This window comes from Jaculus jaculus, chromosome 2 (assembly GCF_020740685.1).
Source record: "Jaculus jaculus isolate mJacJac1 chromosome 2, mJacJac1.mat.Y.cur, whole genome shotgun sequence".
NCBI classification, from domain to species: domain Eukaryota; kingdom Metazoa; phylum Chordata; class Mammalia; order Rodentia; family Dipodidae; genus Jaculus; species Jaculus jaculus.
The window spans coordinates 51,174,651-51,199,945 of NC_059103.1; the positions used below are offsets into that span (position 1 = coordinate 51,174,651).

The window sequence follows — 25,295 nt, forward strand, 5'->3', positions numbered from 1 at the left end:
CAAACAAACTCCAGATGCATGCATTGTCTTGTGCATCTGGCTTATGTGGGTCCTAGGGAATTCAAACTGGGGTCCTTTGGTTTTACAGGCAAGCGCCTTAACTGCTAAGCCATCTCTCCAGTCCATGCTTTTTAAAAATTATTTAATTTATTTGACAGAGAAAGAGGGAGAGGGAGAAAGAGAGAAAGAGACAGAGAATGGGCACACCAGGGCCTTTAGCCACTGCAAATGAATTCCAGATGCATGAGCCCCCTTATGCATCTGTCTAAGGTGGGTCCTGGGGAATCAAACCTGGGTCCTTTGGCTTTGCAGGCAAATGCCTTAAATGCTAAGCCATCCCTCCAGCCCCATGTATTTTTTTAATGTTTACTATTTTTATTATTAACAAGATGTCTCTTATGGATACATCATGTGTATCTTTCCCCTCATCCCTGGCCCCATTCTGTTGGGGACGCTCATCAGTGGGGTTGCAGTTATTACACCTACCAAAGCAGAGATTCAGAGCTCACCACTGAAGTAGACTTAAAACTCATCCACCACAGCTCAGGGAATTTTGTGGAATAGGGGGCAGAAAAATGTAAGAGCCACAGGTTGATACATCATGCCCAAGGATGTTTATTTTAATGGTAGGTTTATTAGTTGTTGAAGTACCCAGCAAATACCAAATGATGGCATAGTAAAAATGACTGTCAGCTGGGTATGGTGGCATGCACCTGTAATGCTAGCACTTAGAGGCTCAGACAAGATGATTTTGAATTTAAGGCCAATTGAGAACCTACCTCAAAAAAAAATAGTGGCCAGACACAGATATAAAGTGGTAGACTGTTATATAAGAATGATGTTTGTAGAGCTGGAGAAATGGCTTAGCAGTTAAGGCATTTGCCTGCAAAGCCAAAGGATGTTGGTTTAATTCCCCAGGACTCATGTAAACCAGATGCACAAGGGGACACACACATCTGGAGTTTGTTTGCAGTGGCTGGAGGCCCTGGTGCACCCATTCTCTCTCCCCCCCCTTCTTCTTTCTCTCATTCAAATAAATACGGGCTAGAGAGATTGCTCAGTGGTTAAGGCATATGCCTGCAAAGCCTAAGGACCCAGGTTTGATTCTCCAGGTCCCATGTAAGCCAGATGCATAAGATGGCGTATGTCTCTGGCGTATGTCATTTGCAGTGGCTGGAGGTCCTGGCATGGCCATTCTAACTCTCTCTCTCTCTGTCTCAAATAAATAAATAAAATAGATAAATAAAAGATTTTAAAATAAATAAAGTTTTAAAAAACGAGGTTTTTGGTTTAATGATGTGGTTCAGTGGGTAGATTAGGATACCTGAAACCCTGAGTTGGATCCCCAGCACTGCTTAACTGGGCATGGTGTCACATGTCTGTAATCCCAGCACTCAGGAGGTAGAGGCTAAAGGACTCAAGTTCAAGGTCATCCCCAACTACATATGAAGTTCATGGCCAGCTTGGGTGGGCTACACAGAACCCATCTCAAAAAATGAAACCAAAAAAAAAAAACAAAACCCAAAACAGATATTTGTAAACTGGAGGGAGAGAGGGTTGATAGTTTATGCTTTATAAGGCCATATAATGTTTCACTTAAAATGTTTAATATAATTTGTGGAATAATAAATTAATTTGGTCCTATCTAGCTAGTTGCCTTAGACAATATAACTGAATGCATGTGTGTATTATAAAATCAAGTGACAAGTTTCTCAGACACTTATTTAGTACTTCTATAAGATAAATATTGGGGGAAAAGATAAATATTGGAGTGGATATGATAAACATTTAACTTCAAGTATTAAATTGAAAAGGTAAAGGGATATAGAAATACCTTTTTTTTTTTCTTTTTGAGATAAGATCTCAAGGAGTCCAGGTTGGATTAAACTCTTTATCCTCCTGCCTTAACTACTTGAGTATTGGGAGTAAAGGTGTAAGCCATCATGCCCAGTTTGAAGAATGGTACCTTAGCAAGTGGCAGTACTTCATGTTTGAATATCAGCTTCTTGGCTGAAGTATTCTGAACACTTTGTTTTTTTTTTTTTTTTTTTTTGAGGTAAGGTCTCTCTGGTCCAGGTTGACCTGGAATTCACTATGTAGTCTCAGGGTGGCCTCAAACTTAGTGATCCTCCTACCTCTGCCTCCCAAGTACTGGGATTAAAGGTGTGCGCCACCATGCCCGGCTCACTCTGAACACTTTTTAATAAACTTATGGAGGGGCTGGAGAGATGGCTTAGCAGTTAAGGTGCTTGCCTGCCTGTGAAGCCTAAGGACCCATGTTCAACTATTCAGTTCCCACATTAGCCAGTTGCACAAAGGTGAGGCAAGCACAAGGGCAAGTGTCTGGAGTTCGATTTCAGTGGCAGAGGCCCTAGCACACCAATTCTCTCTGTGTCTTGCTTGCTCTAAAAAGAAAAATAAACTTATGGAAAAAATAGTTTATGATTTCATAAGTTTAAAAAGTTGCACTAGGGCTGGAGAGATGGCTTAGCGGTTAAGTACTTGCCTGTGAAGCCTAAGGACCCCAGTTCGAAGCTTGATTCCCCAGGACCCACGTTAGCCAGATGCACAAGGGGTGCACGTGTCTGGAGTTCATTTGCAGTGGCTGGAGGCCCTGGTACACCCATTCTCTCTCTCTGTCACTCTCAAATAAATAAAAATGAATAAAAAATATTTTTTTTAAAAGTTGCACTAGTATTAGACAGAATCTTACTATGTAGCCCAGGTTGGAACTCATGAGCTTCCTACGTTAATCTCCCAAGTGCTAGGATTAGTTATGTCACCACATCCACATGAGTATTTTTCTTGTGTATGTGTGCATGGTATGTGTGATGTTAAGTTTGTGTCAACTTGATCTGTTTAGGAATCCATAGACATTCCTCATAAGTGGGTCTCTGAGGTTGCTTCCAGGAAGGATTAACTAAAGGAGGAATGCTTCCCCCAGGGTGAGCCCTTCCCCCAGAGTGGGAGGCCCCTGTAGGAGGAAAGGCTTTATCAAAAGAAGCTCTGGGAAGAAAGGTTTTCTCCACCCCCCCCCCCCACCTGGCTGCCAGTGCTGCTTGCTGCTTGCTGTTTTGCGGCATTCCAGCGTGGACCAAAAACCAGCGTGGACTGAAGAGCTTCTCCAAGACACCTCCAGGCCTTCAGTGCCGGATTGGGACTGCTGAGGCATCCAGCCTCGTGGACTGCGCAGCCACCAGGTTCCTTGACTCTCAGACCTGTCATCTGCTATTGTTGGACTGTCGTAAACTAATCCAATAAATTACCTTTTAATACAATTCATTCTATTGGTTCTGTTCCTCTAGAGAGCCCTGACTAATACAAATTTTGGTACCAAGAGTGGTTCTAGAGAAACAGAATTGTAAGGATAGATTTCCCTAGTGGGCTGATGCTCTCTGGAGTAGGTTCTCCAACTTCTGCGCCCGTAAAGGCTCTACTGGTAATAAGGAGGCCACTAATAATCCATGACAAATACAGTGTGCATGTGTTTATTCATGTTTGTATGAAGGGGGAGGGGCATGTGTATGGCATGACAGGTGTGCAGATGTCAGAGGAAAACTTTTTGGGTGTCAGTCTTGGTCCTTTTTACCTCATTTAAAGCAGGTCTCTCATTGTTTGCCACTGCACTTGCTAATAACTACCTGGTCTGTGAGCTTCCAGAAATTCTCTGCCTCCCATTTCATCATAAGTATACTGAGACTACAGATGCTCACCCCAGCTTCCAGCTTTTATTTGGGGGGAGGTCTATGGGTCTTAACTCTTGTACTCATGCTGACACAGCACTTTATCCATTGAACCATCTCCACAAAATAATTGAACAATATTTTTTTAAATGAATAGTAGCTTATGATCATCTTTTCTAGAAACAAAAGTTGCTCTTAAGGACATTAAAAAAAATACACATCTTTAATCCCAGCACTTGGATTACTATGAGTTCAAGGCCATCCTGAGAATAGTGAATTCCAGGTCAGCAGGAGTCTACTTCAAAAAAAAAAAAAATTCACATCAATAATATACATGGTCACTTATGAAACCCCTGTCTCCCCTAAATCCCTCATGGGTCATCAGTCTGGAAATATTCTATGCCACATGACTAAAGGCATATTCAGAACATCAGCAAATGGCCCACTCAGAACTAGACATTAAGAGTGACAGTTCATAGGCATGGCTTTCCTAGGCAGGATGATGACCTAGGATAAGATATTGTTAGGGATTCCTTGGGTCAGGCTATTGAAACTGTTGCGGGTCAGTCTGTGTATTGTGTATGTGTTGGCAGGGGCGGGGGGGGGGAGCATGGCAGATGTAGAGGGAGAAGTGTCTCAAGCTGCAGAATAGCATTTATAGGCAGGTGGAGCCTTGCTAGAAGAGTTATGTTGCTGGGTTGGGCCTTGGAATTGATTAATCTAGTTCACTGTATGTTCAGAGCCAGCTAGCTCAGGGTGCTTTCTCCCTTTCTCTCTTTGGAGATGTAGAATGAAGTCAGCCAGCTGCTTCTGCCATAATAAAGCTTCTCATAAATAAAATCTTTCTTTCCAAAAGCTATTTTCAGTCAGGAGTTTTGTCCCCGCAACAAAAAGGGAATTACTAGGGCTGGAGAGATGGCTTAGTGGTTAAGTGCTTGCCTGTGAAGCCTAAGGACCCCGGTTCAAGGCTCCATTCCCCAGGTCCCACATTAGCCAGATGCACAAGGGGGCGCACGCATCTGGAATTCGTCTGCAGTGGCTGGAGGCCCTGGCACGCCCATTCTCTCTCTCTCTCTACCTCTTTCTCTGTCGCTCTCAAATAAGTAAATAAAAATAAACCAAAAAAAATTTTTTTTACAAAAAGGAATTACTAGAATGGGTATACTAGGTCCTGGCTACAGGTCCTGAGAGTTCTGCAGTGGAGTTGGGACTTTTCTGAGGGCAATGAGGAAGTAATGCTATAAATTAGGTTCATAAGAACTACCAACATTCAGTCATCTTAAAAGTCTATGCCTTAAACTAGACATGGTGGTGCACACCTTTAATCCCAGCACTTGGGAGGCAGAGGTAGGACGACCACTATGAGTTTGAGGCCACCCTGTGACTACAAAGGGAATTCCAGGTCAGCCTGAGCTACAATGAGACCCTACCTAGGAACCCCCCCCCCAAAAAAAAACCTTTGCCTTTATGTGTGAGATGCTTCTGGGTGTTTGGGAGGGGCTTAAGGCAGTGATGAACATAAGAAACCAGGTCTTTGAATTTAATCCCCAGGATCTACATAAAAAGCTGGGTGTGGCCACATACATCTGTAACCGCAGTCCTGCAGGGCAGTACAGTAGAGATCCAAGAATTTCCAGAGTTCCTGAAAAAAAATGGCAGGCTCTGGGATGGTTAAGATACTTTAGCTCAAAATAAGAATGGCCAATACAGCAATGGAGCAAGTTATCCAACATTCTCTCCAACCACTGCAGACAAGGGCAATACACTGTAGGCAAGTGCATGGGGCACTGCACGGGCACATACATATGCATATATCATACACCACATACCACTCACACACACAGGAAAGTAAAAGAATGATAACAAGCCAGGCGTAGTGGCGCAAACCTTTAATCCCAGCCCTTGAGAGACAGAGGTAGGAGAATCACTGTGAATTCAAGGCCAGCCTGAGACTATAGTGAATGCCAGGTCAGCCTAGGCTAGAGACACTAGCCTTGAAGATCCCACAAAATTAAAATAAATAGAATTATTTGGACATCCTTTTTAAAAAAATATTTATTTGCAAGCAGAAAAAGAGAAATAGAGTGAAATGGGTATACCAGTGCCTCTTGCCACTGCAAACAAATTACAGATGCATGTGCCACTTTGCATCTGGCTTTACATTGATTCTGTGGAACTGAACCTGGGCCAGCAGGCTTTGCAAGCAAGTGCATTTAGTCACTGAGCTGTTGCTCCAGCCCTGGACATCCTTGTTTTTTCTTTTTCTTCTATTTTTCGAGGTCGGGTTTTGCTCTAGCCCAGGCTGACCTGGAATTCACTATGTAGTTTCAGGTTGGCCTTAAACTCAAGGCAATCCTCCTACCACTGCCTCCCAAGTGCTGGGATTAAAGACATGCACCACCACACCCAGCTAAATTTTTAAAAAATTTTTATGAGGGGGAGGGGGAAGAGAAAGAATTGGCACGCTAGGACCTCCAGCCACTGCAGTTGAACTCCAGATATGTGTGCCACCTGGACAACCTTTTGTATTATTCCTCTCTCTAAGATCCTGTTCACACCTATGCAGATTCTGTATTGACAGTTCTATGCCAGGACAGCCTCTTGCTCTCTCATTTCTAACAGTCAAGTGAGCCAGTGAGCGTCGTTGTGGCAGAGCTAGGAAGGTCATCCTCCTGCCTCATTCTTTCTATATGTCTTTGTAATCCCTAGGTCATTCACACAAAGCTGGCTGGCAAGCAGGACAGTGGGGAAGCATTTGTTTTACAGGCTCCCCCATGTGAGAATAAAGCATGGAGGCCACACAGAACAAGCTGCAAAAATCTCCTTTCCAAAAGAATGTATGGGGATTCACTCTTCAAGGCGCAGGGACAACTGTGGAAGAAGGGCCCCAAAGGATGTAAGAGCCAAGGGAAGGATAGGAGTGCTTACAATACCATCATCCATACATAAAGTGGACCTGATTTTCATGACCTCACAGGGGCTGATGCTACCAACACAAAAATTGCACAATAGGAGGGAAAAAATGATGACACTAAAATAGAAGACACTAGCTGAAAAGAAGATGGGATTCAGTGAAGTGGGGTTACAGAAGGGGGAGCAGGGAAGGTGGTAAGAGGGGATTATGACCAGGGTATATTGTCTATATGTACAGACGTTGTCAATAAAAAGTAAAAAAAAAAAAAAAGGGGGGGCTGGAGAGATAGCTTAGCAGTTAAGGCACTTGCCTGCAAAGTCTAAGGACCCAGGTTCAATTCCCCAGTACCCACATAAAACCAGATGCACAAGGTGGCGTATGTGTCACCTGCTCATTTTCAGTGGCTGGAGACCCTAGCGTACCCACTCTCTCTCTCTCTCTCAAATAAATAAATAAAAATTTTTAAATGTTTAAAAAAATATAAGAATCTGTGTATATCCAGAGAAAAAAAACTTGTATTGCTGATCCTTAAAACATTAACTTTAGTAGACAGAAATGTCTCTTTGGAAATTAACAAAAAACATGACTCACATTCATTTCAATTTTTTATTAAAATATTTTTAAAGATAGGGGCAACCAAAGGAAAAAATATGCAACTGTATATGTTTAAGACCATGTAAAATGCAGTAAGCATAGACTCTTGGGAATGTCGAACAGAATTTCAAATCTTTAAAGAAGCTGTCATGAAAATAGATATCTAAAATGTGGCTAATTTATAATTACCTTATTTTTCAGAAGACCTCTTTTACAGAATCCTATGTAACCAAACACTAATTTTTACTTAACTTTGGTACCACAATACAGTAACAATTAAATGTTCTAGGGAAACAACAGAAAAACTTGCTAGAAAGCACATGTCTACACACATTAACATGGCTTTGATAATACCCTCTGATTTCTAGTGGATTTTGTTGTTGTTGTTTTGTGGTACTCAAGACAGAACCCAAGGGCCTCCTCACACCTGCTAAGTAAGTACTTTACCACTGAGCTATATATTCCCAGCTCTTAAAATCTAGGGCTTTTTGACTTGGTTATAAAAAAGATAACAAAAGTTAACTTTTTCCAAAGTGTCAATGTAAGGGTGACTGACTAGGCTAGAATGGTGCAGAGGGTCTCCATTTTTATGAAGCTTCCGACTTCTCAAATGCTGTCATTTCAATTTGGAAAAAGCACTATTATTTAAAACCTTGAATGCATTACAGAACTGGAAATGGATTCTTTTTTCTTTTTTTGAGAAAGTGTCTCCTATGTATCCTAGGCTGACCTTGATCTCATGATTCTCCTGTCTCAGCCTTCCAACTGGTAGGACTACAGTTATGTACACCATGCCTGGCTCTGAAAAAATGGAATCACTTTTTCCTTTCTTGTTTTTTTCTGAGGTAGTGTCTCATTCTAGCCCAGGCTGACCTGGATCTCACTCTGTAGCCCAGCCTAACCTTGAACTCACAGCAATCCTCCTCCTACCTTAGCCTCCCAAATACTGGGATTAAAGGTGTGTGTCACCACATCCAGCTCGGAAAATAGAATCTTTTAGATGAAATCTGTCCTTCTCATAAGGCCTTGGTAAATCAGAAGAAATAAACAATAAGTGAATGTAAGAATTATCCCACTTTCTACTGGGAAAAATCAGTTGAAGCAATATTTTTTTTTTTTTTTTTTGTTTTTCGAGGTAGGGTCTCACTCTGGTCCAGGCTGACCTGGAATTAACTCTGTCTTCTCAGGGTGGCCTTGAACTCATGGCAATCCTCCTACCTCTGCCTCCCGAGTGCTGGGATTAAAGGCGTGCGCCACCACGCCCGGCAATATGTTTTAAGAAATTATTCACTGAGAAATGTAGGGAATAGGAAAGAAATAACACATTTTAAAATTTAATAACAAAAAGCTAAAAAGATGATTAATGTAATTTGAAAATATTTGTGTGGTCATCACTAAGAAAACATGAAGCATGTTGCCAATAAATAAAGCATCCTTCCATTCATGGGTATGAAATTACTTAGAAATTAACAAAGTCGAAATGAAGTAGCTAGCTACAAATTCCTTTAAAACTTCCTCTTAAGTTCAAGAAAACTCTCAACTCTATATAAAGAGGGGAGCTAAATTGTTTTCAAGGCACTTTAAGACAGAGGCACTCTGTAAAACTAAGAAAGGACACCTCAATGTTTAGCTATCAAATGCACCCCTTAGCTAACTTGGATTCTGAAAAGGCTAAAGTACCTTGTGTGTTCATTAGTTATCTAAGAGTAAGAAAGGTATCAAAGGCTTTAAACTGTGTAATAGTTAATCATAGTATCACAAATGATCTTGTAACTAAGTATAGTTCAAATCACAATAAAAAATGTATCTAAGAACATTATCTAATTTTACATATGAAAATATGTAGACATATAGATATTCCTAAAAAGCTGCTTTTAGCTTTGCACTAGAGGAATTATCAATTTTATAAATGTGGATAGTATTATAAATATTTTAGATTTATGTTTGAAGATGTAATTTTATCAGTACTTAAGCTTACCTCTACTGAAACATAGAAGCTAAGTAGGTCATTTCTGTGGTATATTTGGAGTAAACATCATCTTGGACAGATTTCAGTTTCAGAAACCTAACCTCCCACAATAGGGTGTTTGTTAAATAAAAACATTATTCCAGCTAGTAACAAAAATAATGAACATAAATAATTGCAGCATTTTTGCCCTTTGCTGCTCATATGTGTTCTTCTCCACTGCCCTCCAATCCCGCACCTCCTCAAGAACTTGGCTCTGTCTGGCTTCTTCTCTTGCGAGAAAGCCTTGCTCTTAGCTACCCTGATCCCTATAAAGGGACAACTACTTTCCAGGTGCTCTGATTTGGTGGTCATTCCCCAGCCCTGGTGGCTCTTTGTACGGGTACTTTAGGTTACAAAAATGCCTGAACTTGCTACTTATGTACCTGGACCTCACAGTGAATTCAATGATGTCCAAAGGTAATTCTGAAATTCTTGAACAAGATGACCTTACTGCCTACACATCATCAGCACTTGGCAGGGGGATGAGAAAGAATGAGAAAAACCCTAAAATATTGTCAACACGTGTATTATAGGATGGTGCCAACTACGTAAGAGTTTTTGACTGTAAAATATAGTATTTACTTTCTGAAGCCAATGTATAAAGGTTTGAAATTAAGCTTGTAATAGTGATTTTTATGAGTTGTCAGAGTGATATACTTACTCTATATAAAACAGGTAAATACTACAAGGCACAGTGTAGAATGACATACAACTATGAAACTTGACATCCTGAAAGTAGCACGTGTAAAACCATAACTCTTGTTAACAGTCTTCTACCATCACTTTCAAATCAGAAATCTTTTGGAATGCTAGAAGAAAGTAGTATCAGACTTAGGTATAAAAAGGATCCTCAGATCTTCCCAGGAATCCTCTGTATACTGGCTTCTCTTATGACTAAAGTTCTACATGTATCCAAAGGAAAAGACATATTGCTAGTGGGCAATAAGCTCAAAAAGAACAGTTCTAATAATATAATTTAACACATTCCTGCATATTTCATTCTTTAAAAGGTAACTCACTACAAATACTTTACAACTTCCTAACTTACTGGCATTCCAATGCAACTAGTCAACTCACTGAAGAGCTTTTTATGTCATCTTTTTTGGCTAAATTGCTTTAACATTTCTGTTCCTTCTTTAAAACATGCAGTTCATACATTTGACAGTTTTACTACCATAGTCAATACATTCTGGACCAATACACTCACAGCAGGCATTATGAAACCAGCGATATTTGGATGCTCCCATGGATTCACAGGATATTTTACACTGATGTATGGACATGCAGTCATCAAAATAAACCACAGTGCACATGTGCTCTGAAAAACAAAACAATTAAATCTTAGCAAAAGAAGATGGAAAAACAGGAAATGTTTTACTACCCAGTTGAATATTATTAAGCTATTTGTCTTAGTTCTTTTATTGTTGGCCAGCTCAGAACAAAGATGTTTAAAGGAAGAAAGACCTTCATTTGCTAATTATGTTGACATTCTTGCATTCCAGATGAGGAAAGTAAAAGACCTGAAGGTTAGATTATTTGGCTTAAAAAATATTTGCTAAACTATACAGCTGTGTTTTTTTTAAACTAAGTATTTGTGATGTTTCCTTTGATGAGATAATTCTCCAGCCCCAAAAAGAGGTTGTAAAATACTGTTCTAAGGTAGGATTAAGCATTTGTAATGAAATTAAACAAGTAATTTAAATTATGCAAGATGATTAATAATTTGCATTAGTATTATCAAGCTACAAGTGAGCTGGAAGCCTCCTCCCTCCTGGCTAGATGGCATAGTGCTATTTAGGCTGCTGGCTGAGAAATTCATCAACAGCCTTACCCACCTTCTGAACAATCTTGCAGGCTACACAACTGACTAGTAAGCCAAGAGGTGCCATGGATGTAATAGTGGCATGACTGATATGGGGGCAGCCAAATGCTCTCTCACTGGATCTGAGAGCTGGCTCCAAGGGAACGAATACATGCCTGGTATTGTGGCACATGTGTCTGGAGTTGGTTTGCAGTGGCTGGAGGCCCTGGTGTGCCCATTCTATCTCAAATAAATTAAAAATAATATAAAACATAATCTAAAAATAAAAACACCCTATGGTTGCAAAGTTTATAACCCTGAAGGGAAAGCCAGTGCTGTTAACTGACCAAATGGATATGCTGTGCCCATCAAATATTTAGATAGTGCTGACTGCGCTGACTGGTCAGAGAAGCTTCTTTTGGCAGATGGTAGTGACTACTGGGGAGACTCAAAACTTGCCAAAGTGCTGAGCATAAGTGAAGGTTGAATGCTCGGTGCTAATTGAGACATCTGTAACATTCCCTCCAAAGCTCAGGGAATACCACAGAACAGCAGATAGAAAGAAGAGAATGAGGAGAACTTTGGGACACTATCTTCTAGACACAAAGTGACCAACTAGGTTATGACCTCACAGCATCTGTCTTAGAAAAGCAGTGAAGATGCTACCTTATGAAAAAAAAAAAAAAAAAAGAATAGCGCAAGCCTAATGCAAGCCAACTTTGGTGGCTCTTGCCTATAATCCCTGCACTCAGGTGGCTGTGGTAAGAGGATCACCATGAGCTTGAGGACAGCCTGGGCTACAAAGCGAGTTTCAGGTCAGCCTGGGTAGAATGAGAACCTGCTTCAAAAACAAACAAACAGGCCGGGCGTGGTGGTGCACGCCTTTAATCCCAGCAATTCCAGGTCAGCCTGGACCAGAGTGAGACCCTACCTCAAAAAGGCAAAACAAACAAATAAAACAAATAATTACTAGAATTAGAAAGTTACCTATTTTTTCTACCACAGCCTCTATGGCAAGGAGTAGGTAGGAGTTTTTTTTGATATGCTGACATATGTCCTCATTTACTCAGCTACTGAAATTTAGAATCTAGTTTATACAAATTCACAACAAAACAAGCTGCTCCAAAAGATAACCCTAATGTCAGTTTCATGGATCACAGGGCAGACCACAAATGAGAGGAACAGTCAACTGTGGCAGGTACCTTTGTCACTGGAATAAGGTGTGTGAACATTATTGCTGGGAACAGACACATTTTGGTGGTGTGGCTGGTTCACAGTTTCTAAAAATGAAACTAGATTCTCATGATGTGAAAGTTCTTCTGCAACAGGGAAGGAAACGATATTCCAATTCAACTGGGTATCTCCTTCTGTGAGAGCTCGGAAGAGAGAAGGGATGGGCTCATGCAGCTCCTCCACCGTGCTCTTTGAAGTGGGAGGTGTGTCACTGTAATTTCGAGGATTACACATACCTGGGAGAGACAAAGGATAAAAGTTTATTATTTTTTTTTAATCTTTTAAAATTAAAAAATACTTTATTGGGCTGAAGAGATGGCTCAGCAGTTAAGGCACTGGCCTACAGAGCCCATGGACCCAGGTTTGATTCCCCAGGAATCACGTAAGCCAGATATACAAGGTGGAGCATGCATCTGGAGTTCGTTTGTAGTGGCTGAAGGCCCTGGTGTACCCATTCACTTAATATCTGCCTCTTTCTCTGTCTCTCTCTCAAATAAATAATAAATAAAATATTTAAAAAATATTTTATTGATAGAGAGGGGAAGAGGAGACTATGGGCACGCCAGGGCCTCTAGCACTGTAAACAAACTCTAGATGCATGCAGCACCTTGTGCATCTAGCTTTATGTGAGTCCTGGGGAATGGAACCCAAGTCTCACACTTTGCAGGCCAGGGCCTTAACTGCAGAGCCATTTCTCCAGTCCTTTTTTTTTTTTTTTTTTTTTTTAAATTTATATGTGATGAGAGAGAGAGAGAGAGAAAGCAAGTATATGTCAGGGCCATCAGCCCTGCTGCAAACAAACTCCAGATGTATGTGCCACTTAGTGCATTTGGCTTTATGTGGGTACTGGGGAACCTGGGTTGTTTTATTTATTTGTGAGGACAGAGAGAATATGGGTTCACCAGAACCTCTGCAAACAAAGTTCAGATGCATGTGCCACTTTGTGTATCCAGTTTTACATGGGTACTGGAGAATTAAACTTAGGCCAGCAGATTTTGTAAGCAAATACCTTAAACCACTAAGTCATCTCCCCAACACTAAAGAACACTGGGCTTTATTTATTTGCATGTGTGAGTGTGTGTGTATGGGTGTGTATGAATGCCAGAGTCTCCTGTCACTGCAAAGAACACCAGGTGCTTACATGGGTGGCTTGGGAATAGAACTTGGGCTGGAAGGCTTTGCAAGCAAATGCCTTTAACAACTGAGCCATTTTTTCAGCTATAGTCTTAAATAGACTTTTCCCTGATTTGCAGATAAGAGTACTCAGGCCAATTCTTCATTCCTGACCCAACTCCTCTAAAAAATATGACACTCTGTTGAAAATGCCTAATAAGGACTTGCCTTGTATTTTGATTCTAAAAGTAGAAAAATAAGTAAACAGCAGCTACTGTAGTAAAACCCTCTGAGTTCTGCTCACCACAACAAGAAGTACGACTGATTTCCTTAACTGATGCCATATTGTCAAGGAACAAGCTTTCTGATTTTAAGATAAAAAGAGAGAGCTGGGGAGATGGTTCACCAGTTAAAGGTCTTGCTTGCAAAAGCCTGTTGACCCAAGTTCAAGCCTCCTTATCACCACACAAAACTGGACACAAAGTAGCACCTGTGTTCTGAACATAACTACAGCAATGGTAGATGGAGCCAGAAGAATCTGGAGGCTCACAGGTCAGCTAGTCTGATGCAAGCAGAGGTAAAAGCAAGAAAGTCCCTGTCTCTCAAAAAAGGTAGAAGGAGAGGATGGACACCTTGAAGCTGTCCTCTGATTTCTACACGCATGCTGTGGCACACACAAGGCCAGACACACTTATTTTAGTAAATAAATATGATGGAATGAACTTTCCCTTGAATTCTGTAAAATATTGAAAACCATGCTACATTTTGTATAGTACAGCCTGTTTAGTCTTTTCACTAAGAAATATTAACTTTTAATCTAATCAAGCTTTATAGTTTTAAATGATGAGAAAGACAAAGGTACAGAAAAGCAGTTAAAAGTATAGCATGGGAAGTATTCAAGTCATGAATACAGGAACTTTTAAAAAAATTTATTTTTGTTTATTTTTATTTATTTGAGAGTGACAGAGAGAGAAAGAGGCAGAGAGAGAGAATGTGTGTGCCAGGGCCTCCAGCCACGACAAATGAACTCCAGATGCGTGCACCCCCTTGTGCATCTGGCTAACATGGGTTCTGAGGAATCGAGCCTTGAATTGGGGACCTTAGGCTCCACAGGCAAACACTTAACCGCTAAGCCATCTCTCAGCCTTATTTTTGGTTTTCTGAGGTAGGATCTCACTCTAGTCCAGGCTGGAATTCACTATGGAGTCTCAGGGTGGCCTCAAACTCATGATGATCCTTTTACCACTGCCTCCCAAGTGCTGGGATTAAAGGTGTGTGCAACCTGGTATAGTTCAATGTCAAGTAACATAGGAAAGGAAAGAGGAGGATCATTTTGCAATACATGTAACAAAATAAACATATTTTGAGACATTTGGAGAAACTTGAGCAACAACTGAATTTTATATTAAACAAAGAAATTGTTACTTCTGGTAGGTATCATAATGGTATTTTGATCAGATGAACACACATCCTTTTTTTAAAAAAAGATTTATTTATTTATTTATTTGAGACAGAGAGAGAGAGATAATGGGCATGCCAGGGCCTCTAGCTATTGCAAACAAACTCCAGACACATGTGCCACCATGTACATCTGGCTTATGTGGAACCTGCACAATCGAATCTGGGTCCTTAGGCTTCACAGGCATACACCTTAACTGCTAAGCCATCTTTCCAGCCCAAACTTTTTTTTTTTTTAAAGAGATTGACCATGAAGAATGTATGGATAAAAATTAATTTGCTATTATCTGTAACACTTTAGCAAAGAAAGAAAAACAGAATGAAGTAAATGTGGCACATTTTCAATCATTCTGAATCTGAGTGATGGACACCCACAGGCTATTGTGCTGTATTCTCCATTTCTGTATAAATTTGAAGGGTTTTAAAAAAATGATTAGTGAGCAGAGAGAGAATGAAATTTTCATATATATGAAAATGACATACACACATGATGTCGTGTGTGTGTGTGTATAAGACTTTGCTCACATTTGCCCCCTCTTACTACTCTATCCCCCTCCAACTGGTCCTCTTTCTCCCCCCCAAATTGCCCCTCAAACAGTCCCTTATTCTGCTTTCATGTCATATATGACTGCTTCTATAAGTTCATATACACAGACACACACACACATCTTGATTCTGCATGAAAGAAAGCATGCGGTATCTATTTTCTTGCAAATTAACGACATAGATTTTGTTTTGTTTTGTTTTTTGGTTTTTCAAGGGAGGGTCTCACTCTAACCCAGGATGACCTGGGTCACTATGGAGTCTCAGGGTGGCTTTGAACTCACAGCGATCAACCTACCTCTGCCTCCCCAGTGCCGGGATTAAATTGTGTGCCACCACCCCTGGCTTTGTTTTTTTTTAAGGTAGAGTCTCACTCTAGCCTAGGCTGTCCTGGAATTCATTATGTAGTTTCTGGGTGGCCTTGAACTCAAGGTGATCCTTCTACCTCTGACTCCCAAGTGCTGGGATTAAAGGCGTGCACCACCCCACCCAACTTAGTGACATAATTTCATTCTTTATGATTGAACGAAACTTCATTCTGTGGCTGGGGAGATGATTTAGCAGTTAAAGGAGCTTGCTTGCAAAGCCTGATGGTCCAGATCCAATTTCCTATTACCTACATAAAGCCAGATGCACAAAGTTCTTTATGTATCTGGAGTTGGTTTGCAATGGCCAGAGGCCCTGGTGTACTTATTCACCCTTCCTTACTCTTCTGTCTCTCTCCTTGGAAGTACCTTTTTTTTTTTTTTTCCCCCGAGGTAGGGTCTCACTCTAGCTCAGGCTGACCTGGAATTCACTATGTAGTCTCAGGGTGGCTTCGAACTCACAGTGATCCTCCTACCTCTGCCTCCCCAGTGCTGGGATTAAAGGTGTGTGCCACCATACCCAGCTCTTGGAAATACATTTAAAAAAAAAAAAAACCTTCATTGTGGGTATATAACACAATTCTTCATCCACTGATCTCCTGATGAGCACATGATGGTTCCCTACCCATGGCTGTGTGTAGTATTAACATTTCTAAGATTAGAATTTTTTTTTTCTGTCTTGAAAACTTATTCATTTTCTGAAATATATGCTTGAAATCCAAAGCTGTGCCTGGTGTCTTCTCAGAGAAGTGCTTGTCGGAGCCCTTGCTCACTGCTTCAGTCAGGACTGGCTGTCTCCCAGGCCTGCTGCACAGCTACTCTCCCACTGTCCTTAACTGAACTCCCAGTTCAAGCTACTGTTTTCCTTAAACTCATGTTTTTCTTTCTTGCTTTTGTGCCCTATTTTGTTTAACTGGTTCTCTATGAGACTTTTAAAAAAAATGTGCATGACATGTTTTCTCTCAAATGAACATTTTAGATTAAAAAAAAAAGACATAAAAGCAGAAAGAAGACTGCTTAAGAACAGAAAGGGGACTTCTAGGACGAGCAAGGACAAGAGAGGGTAACAAGTCGTAAAAGTGCCCAAAGTACATTTTGTTTTTATACAATGAAAACCCATTATATTATTAATATATGTTATTTTTTATTTTTACTTTTTTTTGAAGAAGGATCTCTCTCTAGCCCAGGCTGACCTAGATTTCACTATGTAGTGTCAGGTTAGCCTCAAACTCATGGAGATCCTCCTACCTCTGCCTCCTGAATGCTGGGATTAAAGGCATGCGCCACCACACCCAGCTATATGTTATTTTTTTAAAAGAGGAAAAATGATGTGTGAGAAGAAAACTGAGTTCTTCATCAGAAACTGTTTTTATTAAACAATCACATTTTTGGCAGGTCATATTAATTATCCCACTGATTACATAAGGGAATAAAGTGGCCAGGGATCCAACAGTACTGATGAGTAGTTTGATGGTAGTGTCATTTTATCTTTTACTTATGGAAAGACATTAATAAGTAAATAATAAATATATAATAAAATGAATAAACAAAAAAGTAAAGACTGGGCTGGAGATATGGCTCAGTGGCTAAAGGCAACTTTAACCGGGTTCAATTCCCCAGTGCCCACATAAAGCCAGGTGCAGAAAGTAGCACATGTATATGGAGTTCATCTACAGCAGCAGGATGCCCCGGCATGCCCATACTCACTCTCTTTCCCTCTTTCTCTTTCAAATAAATAAATATTTTTATAGTAAAAACATGCTTATATATAATAATCTTTTAAAAAATACATTTTGACATTAGGACATATTTCTTTTATATAGGAACTGTACTTGTTTTTCATCTGTAAAGGTCTTCTTTTTTGTAATTATTTTTATTTATTTATTTATTTGAGAGTGACAGAGAGAGAAAGAGGCAGATAGAGAGAGAGAATGGGCATGCCAGGGCCTCCAGCCATTGCAAATGAACTCTAGATGCATGTGTCCCCTTGTGCATCTGGCTTACATGGGTCCTGGGGAAATCGAGCCTTGAACCAGGTCCTTAGGCTTCACAGGCAAGAACTTAACTGCTAAGCCATCTCTCCAGCCCTCTCTTTTCTTCTTTTTAATAGATACTTGCTATGTAGTTCAGGCTGTTTTTGAATATCTCATGCTCTTGCCACAGCCTCCAGAATAGTGGGATTACAGGTATGTGCCAACTACTAAGTGTGTGTGTGTATGTGCCATGCATGCAGATGCATGTGTAGAGGCCAGAGAGCCTTAAAGGTCATTCCTCCTTTGGTGCCATTACATTTATTTTTTCGAGAGAGGGTTTCTCACTGGCCCAGAACTCATCTAATTAGGTAGACTGGATGGTCAGTAAACCCCAGGGATCTGCCTGACTTGTCCACTTCTCCAGTGCTAGGATTATAAGCGCACACACCTGGCTTTCTTTTTTAAAGTCATCTGTTAAAAAATATTTTATTTTGGGCTGGAGAGATGGCTTTGTGGTTAAGGTGCTTGCCTGCAAAGCCTATGGACCCAAGTTTGACTCTCCAGGTCCCATGTAAGCCAGATGCACAAAGATGAAGCAAGTATAAGGCCGCACATGCCCACTAGGTGGCACAAGCGTCTGGAGTCCAATTGCAGTGCTGAGGCCCTGGCATGACAATTCAATCTTTCTAAAAATAAAAAAAAAGAAAAGTTTGTTATTTTTTACGTATTTTAGAGAGATTGGGTGCACCAGGACCTCTAGCTGCTGCAAACAAACTCCAGTAACATGTGCTACCTTATGCATCTGGCTTACATGGGTACTGGAGAATCAAACCTTCACTGCTAAGCCATCTCTTCAGCCCTATAGATTAAAAAAAATATTTTAACTTATTTGCAAGCAGAGATATATAGAAAGGCAGGAGAGAGAGATAATGGGCACGCCAGGGTCTCCAGCTGCTGCAAACTTCAGATGCATGCACCACTGCATCTGGCTTTACATGAGTACTAGGGAATTGAACTTGGGTCATTTGGAGGTGGAGAGATGGCTTAGCAGTTAAGGTATTTGCCTTCAAAACCTATCTACTTTTTTTTGTTGTTGTTTTCTGAGGTAGGGTCTCACTCTAGCCTAGGCTATTCTGAAAGCTACTATGTAGTAGTCTTAGGATGGCCTCAAACTCACAGTAATCCTTCTACCTCTGCCTCCTGAGTGCTGGGATTAAAGGTGTGTGCCACCATGCCCAGCCTACTTTTTCTTAAAAAAATTTGTTTATTTGAGGGGGAGAAGCAGATAGAGAATGCATGCACCAGGGCCCCTAGTCACTGAAAACAAGCTGGAGAAGTATGTACCACCTTGTGCATCTGGTTTACCTTGGTCCTGGGGAATCAAACCTGGGTCTTAGGCTTTGCAGGTAAGTTCCTTAACTACTAAACCATCTCTCCAGCCCTCAATCTACCTTTTAAAAAATATTTATTTATTTGACAGAAAAAGAAGGAGAGAGAGAATGGGCATGCCATGGCCTTCAGCCACTGCAAAAGAACTCCAGATGCATGTGCTCCCTTGTGCATCTGGCTAATGTGAGTCCTGGGGAATCAAACCTGGGTCCTTTGGCTTTGCAGGCAAATGCCTTAACCATAAGCCATCACTCTAGCCCTCAATTTACTTTTTTTTTTTTTTTTTTTGGTTTTCATTTTATATTAACTTATTTGAGAGCAAGAGACAGAGAAAGAGGCAGAGAGAGAGAGAGAGAGAGAGAAGGGGCGTGCCAGGGCCTCCAGCCACTGCAGGCGAACTCCAGACGCGTGCACCCACTTGTGCATATGGCTAACATGGGTCCTGGGGAATTGAGCCTCAAACCAGGGTCCTTAAGCTTCACAGGCAAGTGCTTAACTGCTAAGCCATCTCTCCAGCCTTTTCTTTTTTTGTGGTAGGGGTTTCACTCTAGTCCAGGCTGACCTGGAATTCACTATGTACTCTCAGGGTGGCCTTGAACTCACGGCAATCCTCCTACCTCTGCCTCCCGAGTGCTGGGATTAAAGGCGTGCACTACCACTCACGGCATTCAATTTACTTTTAATAGGCATTTTTATAATAGTTTTATGCAACTAAACTCTGTATCCCAACACTTAATTTTTTTTTTCTTTTTAGGTACAGTCGTGCTCTAGCACAGACTGACCTGGAATTCATTATGTAGTCTCAGGGTAGCCTTGAACTCATGTCAATCCACCTACCTCTGCCTCCCTAGTGCTGAGATTAAAGCGTGCACCACCACACCCACCTTAATTTTAACTACTAACATCTCATCTGTCACAACTAATGAAGTAATATTGTGTGGCACAGCCTAAGGCTCTGGGCTAGGTTCAAGGCATCAATTGCAGAGCTCTCTGTCCTGGTTTCCCTGGGTTTTTCTGGCACTGCCCACTGCTTGACACTACCTTCTTTGCATCCATAGTCGGGAAGGAAGAGAGTAATGGATGCTGGTGCTCAGCTCACTTTGTCCTTTTCATTCAGTTTCATTCATGGAGCCTGCCCCATGAAATAGAAATATTAATCTCCACTAACCTAATCTAGAAATTCCCTCTCTGAAACATCCTAATGTTTGTTTCCATGGTGACTCTAAATCTCCTTAAAGTGACAAACAGGATTAACTACCACTTTAGTCAACAAGGTGTGGTAGTTTAACAGGTTTTCAGCTGGCTTCCCAGCCTTGCTTCACAGTCTTGGAATTTACAATGCTTTCACTCACATACAACCTGGAAATGACCTTGGTATCAGAAATAATCTAATGTTTCCAGATAAAGAAACATCATGTACTTAGTGTAACAGCGGATTCTGGTATTCCATGAAATGATAAACAAATGATCCAAGATGAAACAGCTGATGACTGCTCCATTTTTTTCTTCATTGGCGTAAGTTATTTTTCTTATTTAACATTTTGTTGATTCTTTTTGCAGTTTTTATATTTTTAAAGGTTTTCATACATGTATATATGCTGAGTGTATTCCTCTTCATTCTCCCTACCCTCATTTTTCTTACCCCTAACCTCTCCTGCTAGTCCCAGTTTTCTTTTTTTTTAATATTTATTTTTATTTATTTGACAGAGGGAGAGAGAGAAAATGGGCACACCAGGGCCTCTAGCCACTGCAAAGGAACTCTAGACACATGTGCCACCTTGTGCATCTGGCTAACATGGGTCCTGGAGAGTTGAATCTGGGTCCTTTGGCTTTGTAGGCGAATGCCTTTAATTGCTAACCCATCCCTCCAGCCCTAGTTTTCTTTTTTAAAAAAATATTTTAAATATCTTATTTGTGAGAGAGAGAAAGAAAGAATATGAATGGGCATGCCAGGGCCTCTAACCACTGCAAACGAACTCCAGACACATCTGGATTTATGTGAGTACTGTGGTATCAAACCTGGGTCCTTTGCCTTTGCAGGCACACATCTTAACTGATAAGCCATCTTTCCAGCACACAACACACAGAAATATTTGTGTGTGTGTGTGTGTGTACATGTATGTGTACCAAAGTCTTTTGCCACTGTAAATGAATGCCAGATGTTTGTGTTTCTTTTTTTAAAAATTTTTTTTGGTTCATTATTTATTTATTTATTTGAGAGCGACAGACATAGAGAGAAAGACAGATAGAGGGAGAGAGAGAGAATGGGCGCGCCAGGGCTTCCAGCCTCTGCAAACGAACTCCAGACGCGTGCGCCCCCTTGTGCATCTGGCTAACGTGGGACCTGGGGAACTGAGCCTCGAACCGGGGTCCTTAGGCTTCACAGGCAAGCACTTAACCGCTAAGCCATCTCTCCAGCCCATGTTTGTGTTTCTTGTAAGTCAAACTATACATATGTGCTGGGGAACAGAACTCAAGGTTTGAGCCACTATGCCCAGCTTCATTTGGTTTTGAGGCAGGGTTCACTGTAGCCCAGGCCAGCCTCTAACTCACAGTGATCCTCCTACCTCAGCCTAGGAGAAAAGGTGTGCACCATCCACACCAAGCTTTATTTATTTAATATTTTATTTATTTATTTATTGAGGGGGGAAGAAAGAGGGAGAGAAAGAGGTAGACAGAATAGGTGTGCCAGGGCATCTAGCCACTGCAAAGGAACTCCGGACACATGTGCTACCTTGTGCATTTGGCTTACGTAGGTACTGGGGAATTGAACCTGGGTCCTTAGGCTTTGCAGGCAAGCTCCTTAATAACTAAGCAATCTTTCCAACCCCCAGCTCTAATTTTTATTTATCTGAGCATGTGAATCTGTGCGTGTGTCTGTTGTGTGCATACACATGAGCACATGTAAACACAGGCACCAGGGCCTCTTACACTGCATGGGAACACCAGGACCTAGTGCTGCCTTTTTTTTTTTTTTTTTTTGCATTGGGCTTACATTGGTGGCTTGAAACTGAACCCAGCAGGCTGGTTTTGCAAGGAAGTATTTTTTTTGTTGTTGTTGTTTTTTGATTTTTCGAGGTAGGGTGGCCTCAAACTCACAGTAATCCTCCTATCTCTGCCTCCCGAGTGCTGGGATTAAAGGCGTGTGCCACCTCGCCTGGCTTGCAAGGAAGTATTTTTAACTATTGAGCCAACTTTCCAGCTCCCCCCCCCATTTTTTTTCTTCTTTCTTTCTTTCTTTCTTTCTTTTTTTTTGGTTTTTGGAGGTAGGGTTTCACTCTAGCCCAGGCTGACCTGGAATTCACTATGGAGTCTCAGGGTGGCCTAGAACTCCTACCTCTGCCTCCCGAGTGCTGGGATTAAAGGCATGCACCACCATGCCCGGCTTTTTTTTTCTTAATGATTGCCATTCTGAGCCAGTAAAGATAGAATCTCAGTGTAGTTTTGATGTGCATTCCTCTGATGTCTAAAGATGTTAAGCAGGGCTGGAGAGATGGCTTAGTGGTTAAGGCGCTTGCCTGCAAAGCCTAAGGATACATGTAAGCCAGACACACAAGGTGATGCAAATGCACAAGGTGACAAGTGTGCAAGGTCACACATGCACACACGATGACTCATGCTGTCTGCAACAACAATCACTACTAGCAAGGGTGAAAATATGGTAATAATTAAATAACTAATCATCCATTAAGCACCATTTATTTTAGGATGTGAAGGGGTACTGATAATACTATGAGTACTAATATATTAGTTACTGCAGGTATGAGTGGAAAGGAAAAAAAAAGTAGAATTAAATCTTATAGCTAGTATAAGGCTGGTAGAGAGAAAGAGAAGAGAGAGCTGAGTGTGGTGGTACCCACCTTTAATCCCAGGGGTAGAAGGATTGCTGAGTTTGCAGCCACCCTGAGACTACATAGTGAATTCCAGGTCAGCGTGAGGTAGAGTGGGGCCCTACCTTGAAAGCCCCACCCCCCCAAAAAAAAGTAGAGAAGGGAAACATAAATAGGAAGGAGGAGTGGAAGGAATAGATGGTGGGGGAGGCAAGTCAGTTTTAGCTACAGGTGGGTTGGAAAGAGTGAAGTAAAGGCACCACAGAGAATAGTCCCTGTTCTCAGGAGGCTCATACGGATGCTGCAAACCTGGACAGTCTGTTATTTGGGAGAGGAAAGTGAAAAAAAGGTGGCGAGGGGAGGAGGTCTGTGCTAAACTGCTAAACTGACATTGGTATGAAATAATGGAGAAATAAATGTGAGGGTAGAGAGCTGCATGGGAATACAGCATACGGATGCTGACTGGCCTGATGCTAGATCCAGTCTCAAGTTTCTTGGTGTTCCTACTTTAGCTCCCTAAAGGTTGTCTTATTCCTGGAGGTTCTGTTGTGCTGTCAGGTCTCAGACACTGGTCATACCCCTGGGCCACCTGGTTTCACCTGGAGGTCTTTCTTTGGGGGATCAGGTTACAGAAGCTGCCCAGTTGGGACATGTGAAAGTTTCCCTGTCCTCCAGCTCTGAGCAGGTTTCCAGTTCCTTGAATGCTGTGGTTCTGATTCAGTCTGGTGTGATTTGTGGGCCAGGTTCCAGCATCCAATCTGGTGACACTTTCGCTGAGTTTTCCAAGACTCTGGTTCACAGAGGGTTTCAGGCTATGGGCCACTAAAGAAGCAGGGGTCTTTTTGAAGTGGTGTCTGGCTGTGCTCTGTGGAGAGTGGGGTACTCAGTACTGACAGGGTTTTCCAAGTGTCTCCTTCTGCCAATGCTGCTGCACTGGGTCTGTTCTCTTCTCCTGCTCTTTAAAATATCCATTGCTGTTTAAAAGTACAGTGCAGATTTTCTTAGCTTTTCTGGTTCCCATTGACTGCTATTTGCAGTCACTTTTACTGCGGTGTGAGGAGGCTCCCCAAAGTGAACCAATTCCTCCTGGATGGACTTTCTTTCCTGTTTTGAAAAGTTCCATGTTTTGCTTTGCTATTCAAGCTAGAAATACTGGAGCATGACTCACCTATCATGATAGTTAATACTCAGCTTTCCCCAGCTTATTCCTGAGGACTCTGATAGACCATACCTGATTATCATTTGCCATCTTTGAGCCAGTTTAAGGGTAAGAAGATCCCCAAAGCAAATAGCTTTCATCTTGACTAAATGAGGGAATTGTCCTTGGGCCTATCATTACATTTTACTACAGATCAGAAACTTCAGGAAGTTTTGGCTTTCCTTGTCTCTGCCATATTAGGGAACTGCTCTACTCCCTGCTAAGCAGGCCCTCCCTAGAGAATTAAAACTTCTGGAAGATTGCCCTATTCTAGAAATCCTGATTCCAGCGCCTGACATTATGACTAGACTGGCTAAACCAGCCACCCATCCATGGGGCTTATTAAAAACCCCAACCTGAGTCTCAAGGTGGGCTTCTCAAACTCCCTCTTGCCTTCCTGGCTAAGAGTTCTGCTTCCTTCCTTAAGTTCTACATTTCTCAACTCCTCCCCCCAAGCCTTATCATGCTGCCCTTGGTGAGAGCTCTGCCTTGCCTCCTTCTCTCTCATTCTAAAAAAAATAAAAAATAAAAAAAACCCTCTATTTATTTATTTATTTGAGTAAGAAAGAGAGAGAATACAAATCAATGAGCACATCAGAGCCTCTAGCCACTGCCAACAAACTCCAGGCACATGCCCCATTTTGTACATATCATGTGGGTCCTGGGGAAATGAACCTAAATCCTTTGGCTTTGCCAGCAAGCACCTTAATAGCTAAGCCATCTCTCCAGCCTTTGCTTCCTTCTCTTAAATGCTCCTTCTCTCTCTCTCTTTTTTTTGAAAAAAGAAATTATTTTTCTTTATTTATTTGAGAGAGTGAAATAGGCAGGGGGAGGGAGGGAAGGAGAGAGGAGGGGAAGAGAGGAAGGGAGGAAGAGAGAATGGGCACGCCAGGGCCTCCAGCCACTACAAACTCCAGATGTGTGAGCCACACACCCCTTCTTTTAAAGTTCTCCCTCTTTAAAGCTCTAAGCTATAATAAAACTTTCTGAACCTTATCCTCTGGTGTGTAGATTTCATTCTTTGCATTCACAACAATAATCCAGAGACACCCCAAAATTATCAGTGTGTTGGTATATTATTATACTTGTGTATTGGTGAGGAAGCCCATAGTTCCAGTATCAAAAATCCAAATGACCATTGGTGAAGAAATACTTATGATACTATTGCCTCAATAAATACTCTTTAAAACTCC

General features: G+C 41.4%; 1 protein-coding gene across 2 annotated transcripts in view; it reads right to left on the bottom strand.

Moving 5' to 3' along the window:
- Positions 1-9,709: 9,709 nt before the first annotated feature.
- The window catches only part of Twsg1 (twisted gastrulation BMP signaling modulator 1), a 46,028-nt gene continuing 30,442 nt past the window's right edge, over positions 9,710-25,295 (bottom strand). For both annotated transcript variants that reach the window (XM_045143957.1, XM_045143958.1), the window contains exons 4-5: positions 12,203-12,469; positions 9,710-10,517 (exon numbers count right to left, since the gene is read on the bottom strand). In XM_045143957.1, coding sequence (XP_044999892.1) covers positions 10,336-10,517; positions 12,203-12,469 — 449 coding nt within the window. In that variant the 3' untranslated portion in view covers positions 9,710-10,335. The remainder of the gene's footprint in view (positions 10,518-12,202; positions 12,470-25,295) is intronic.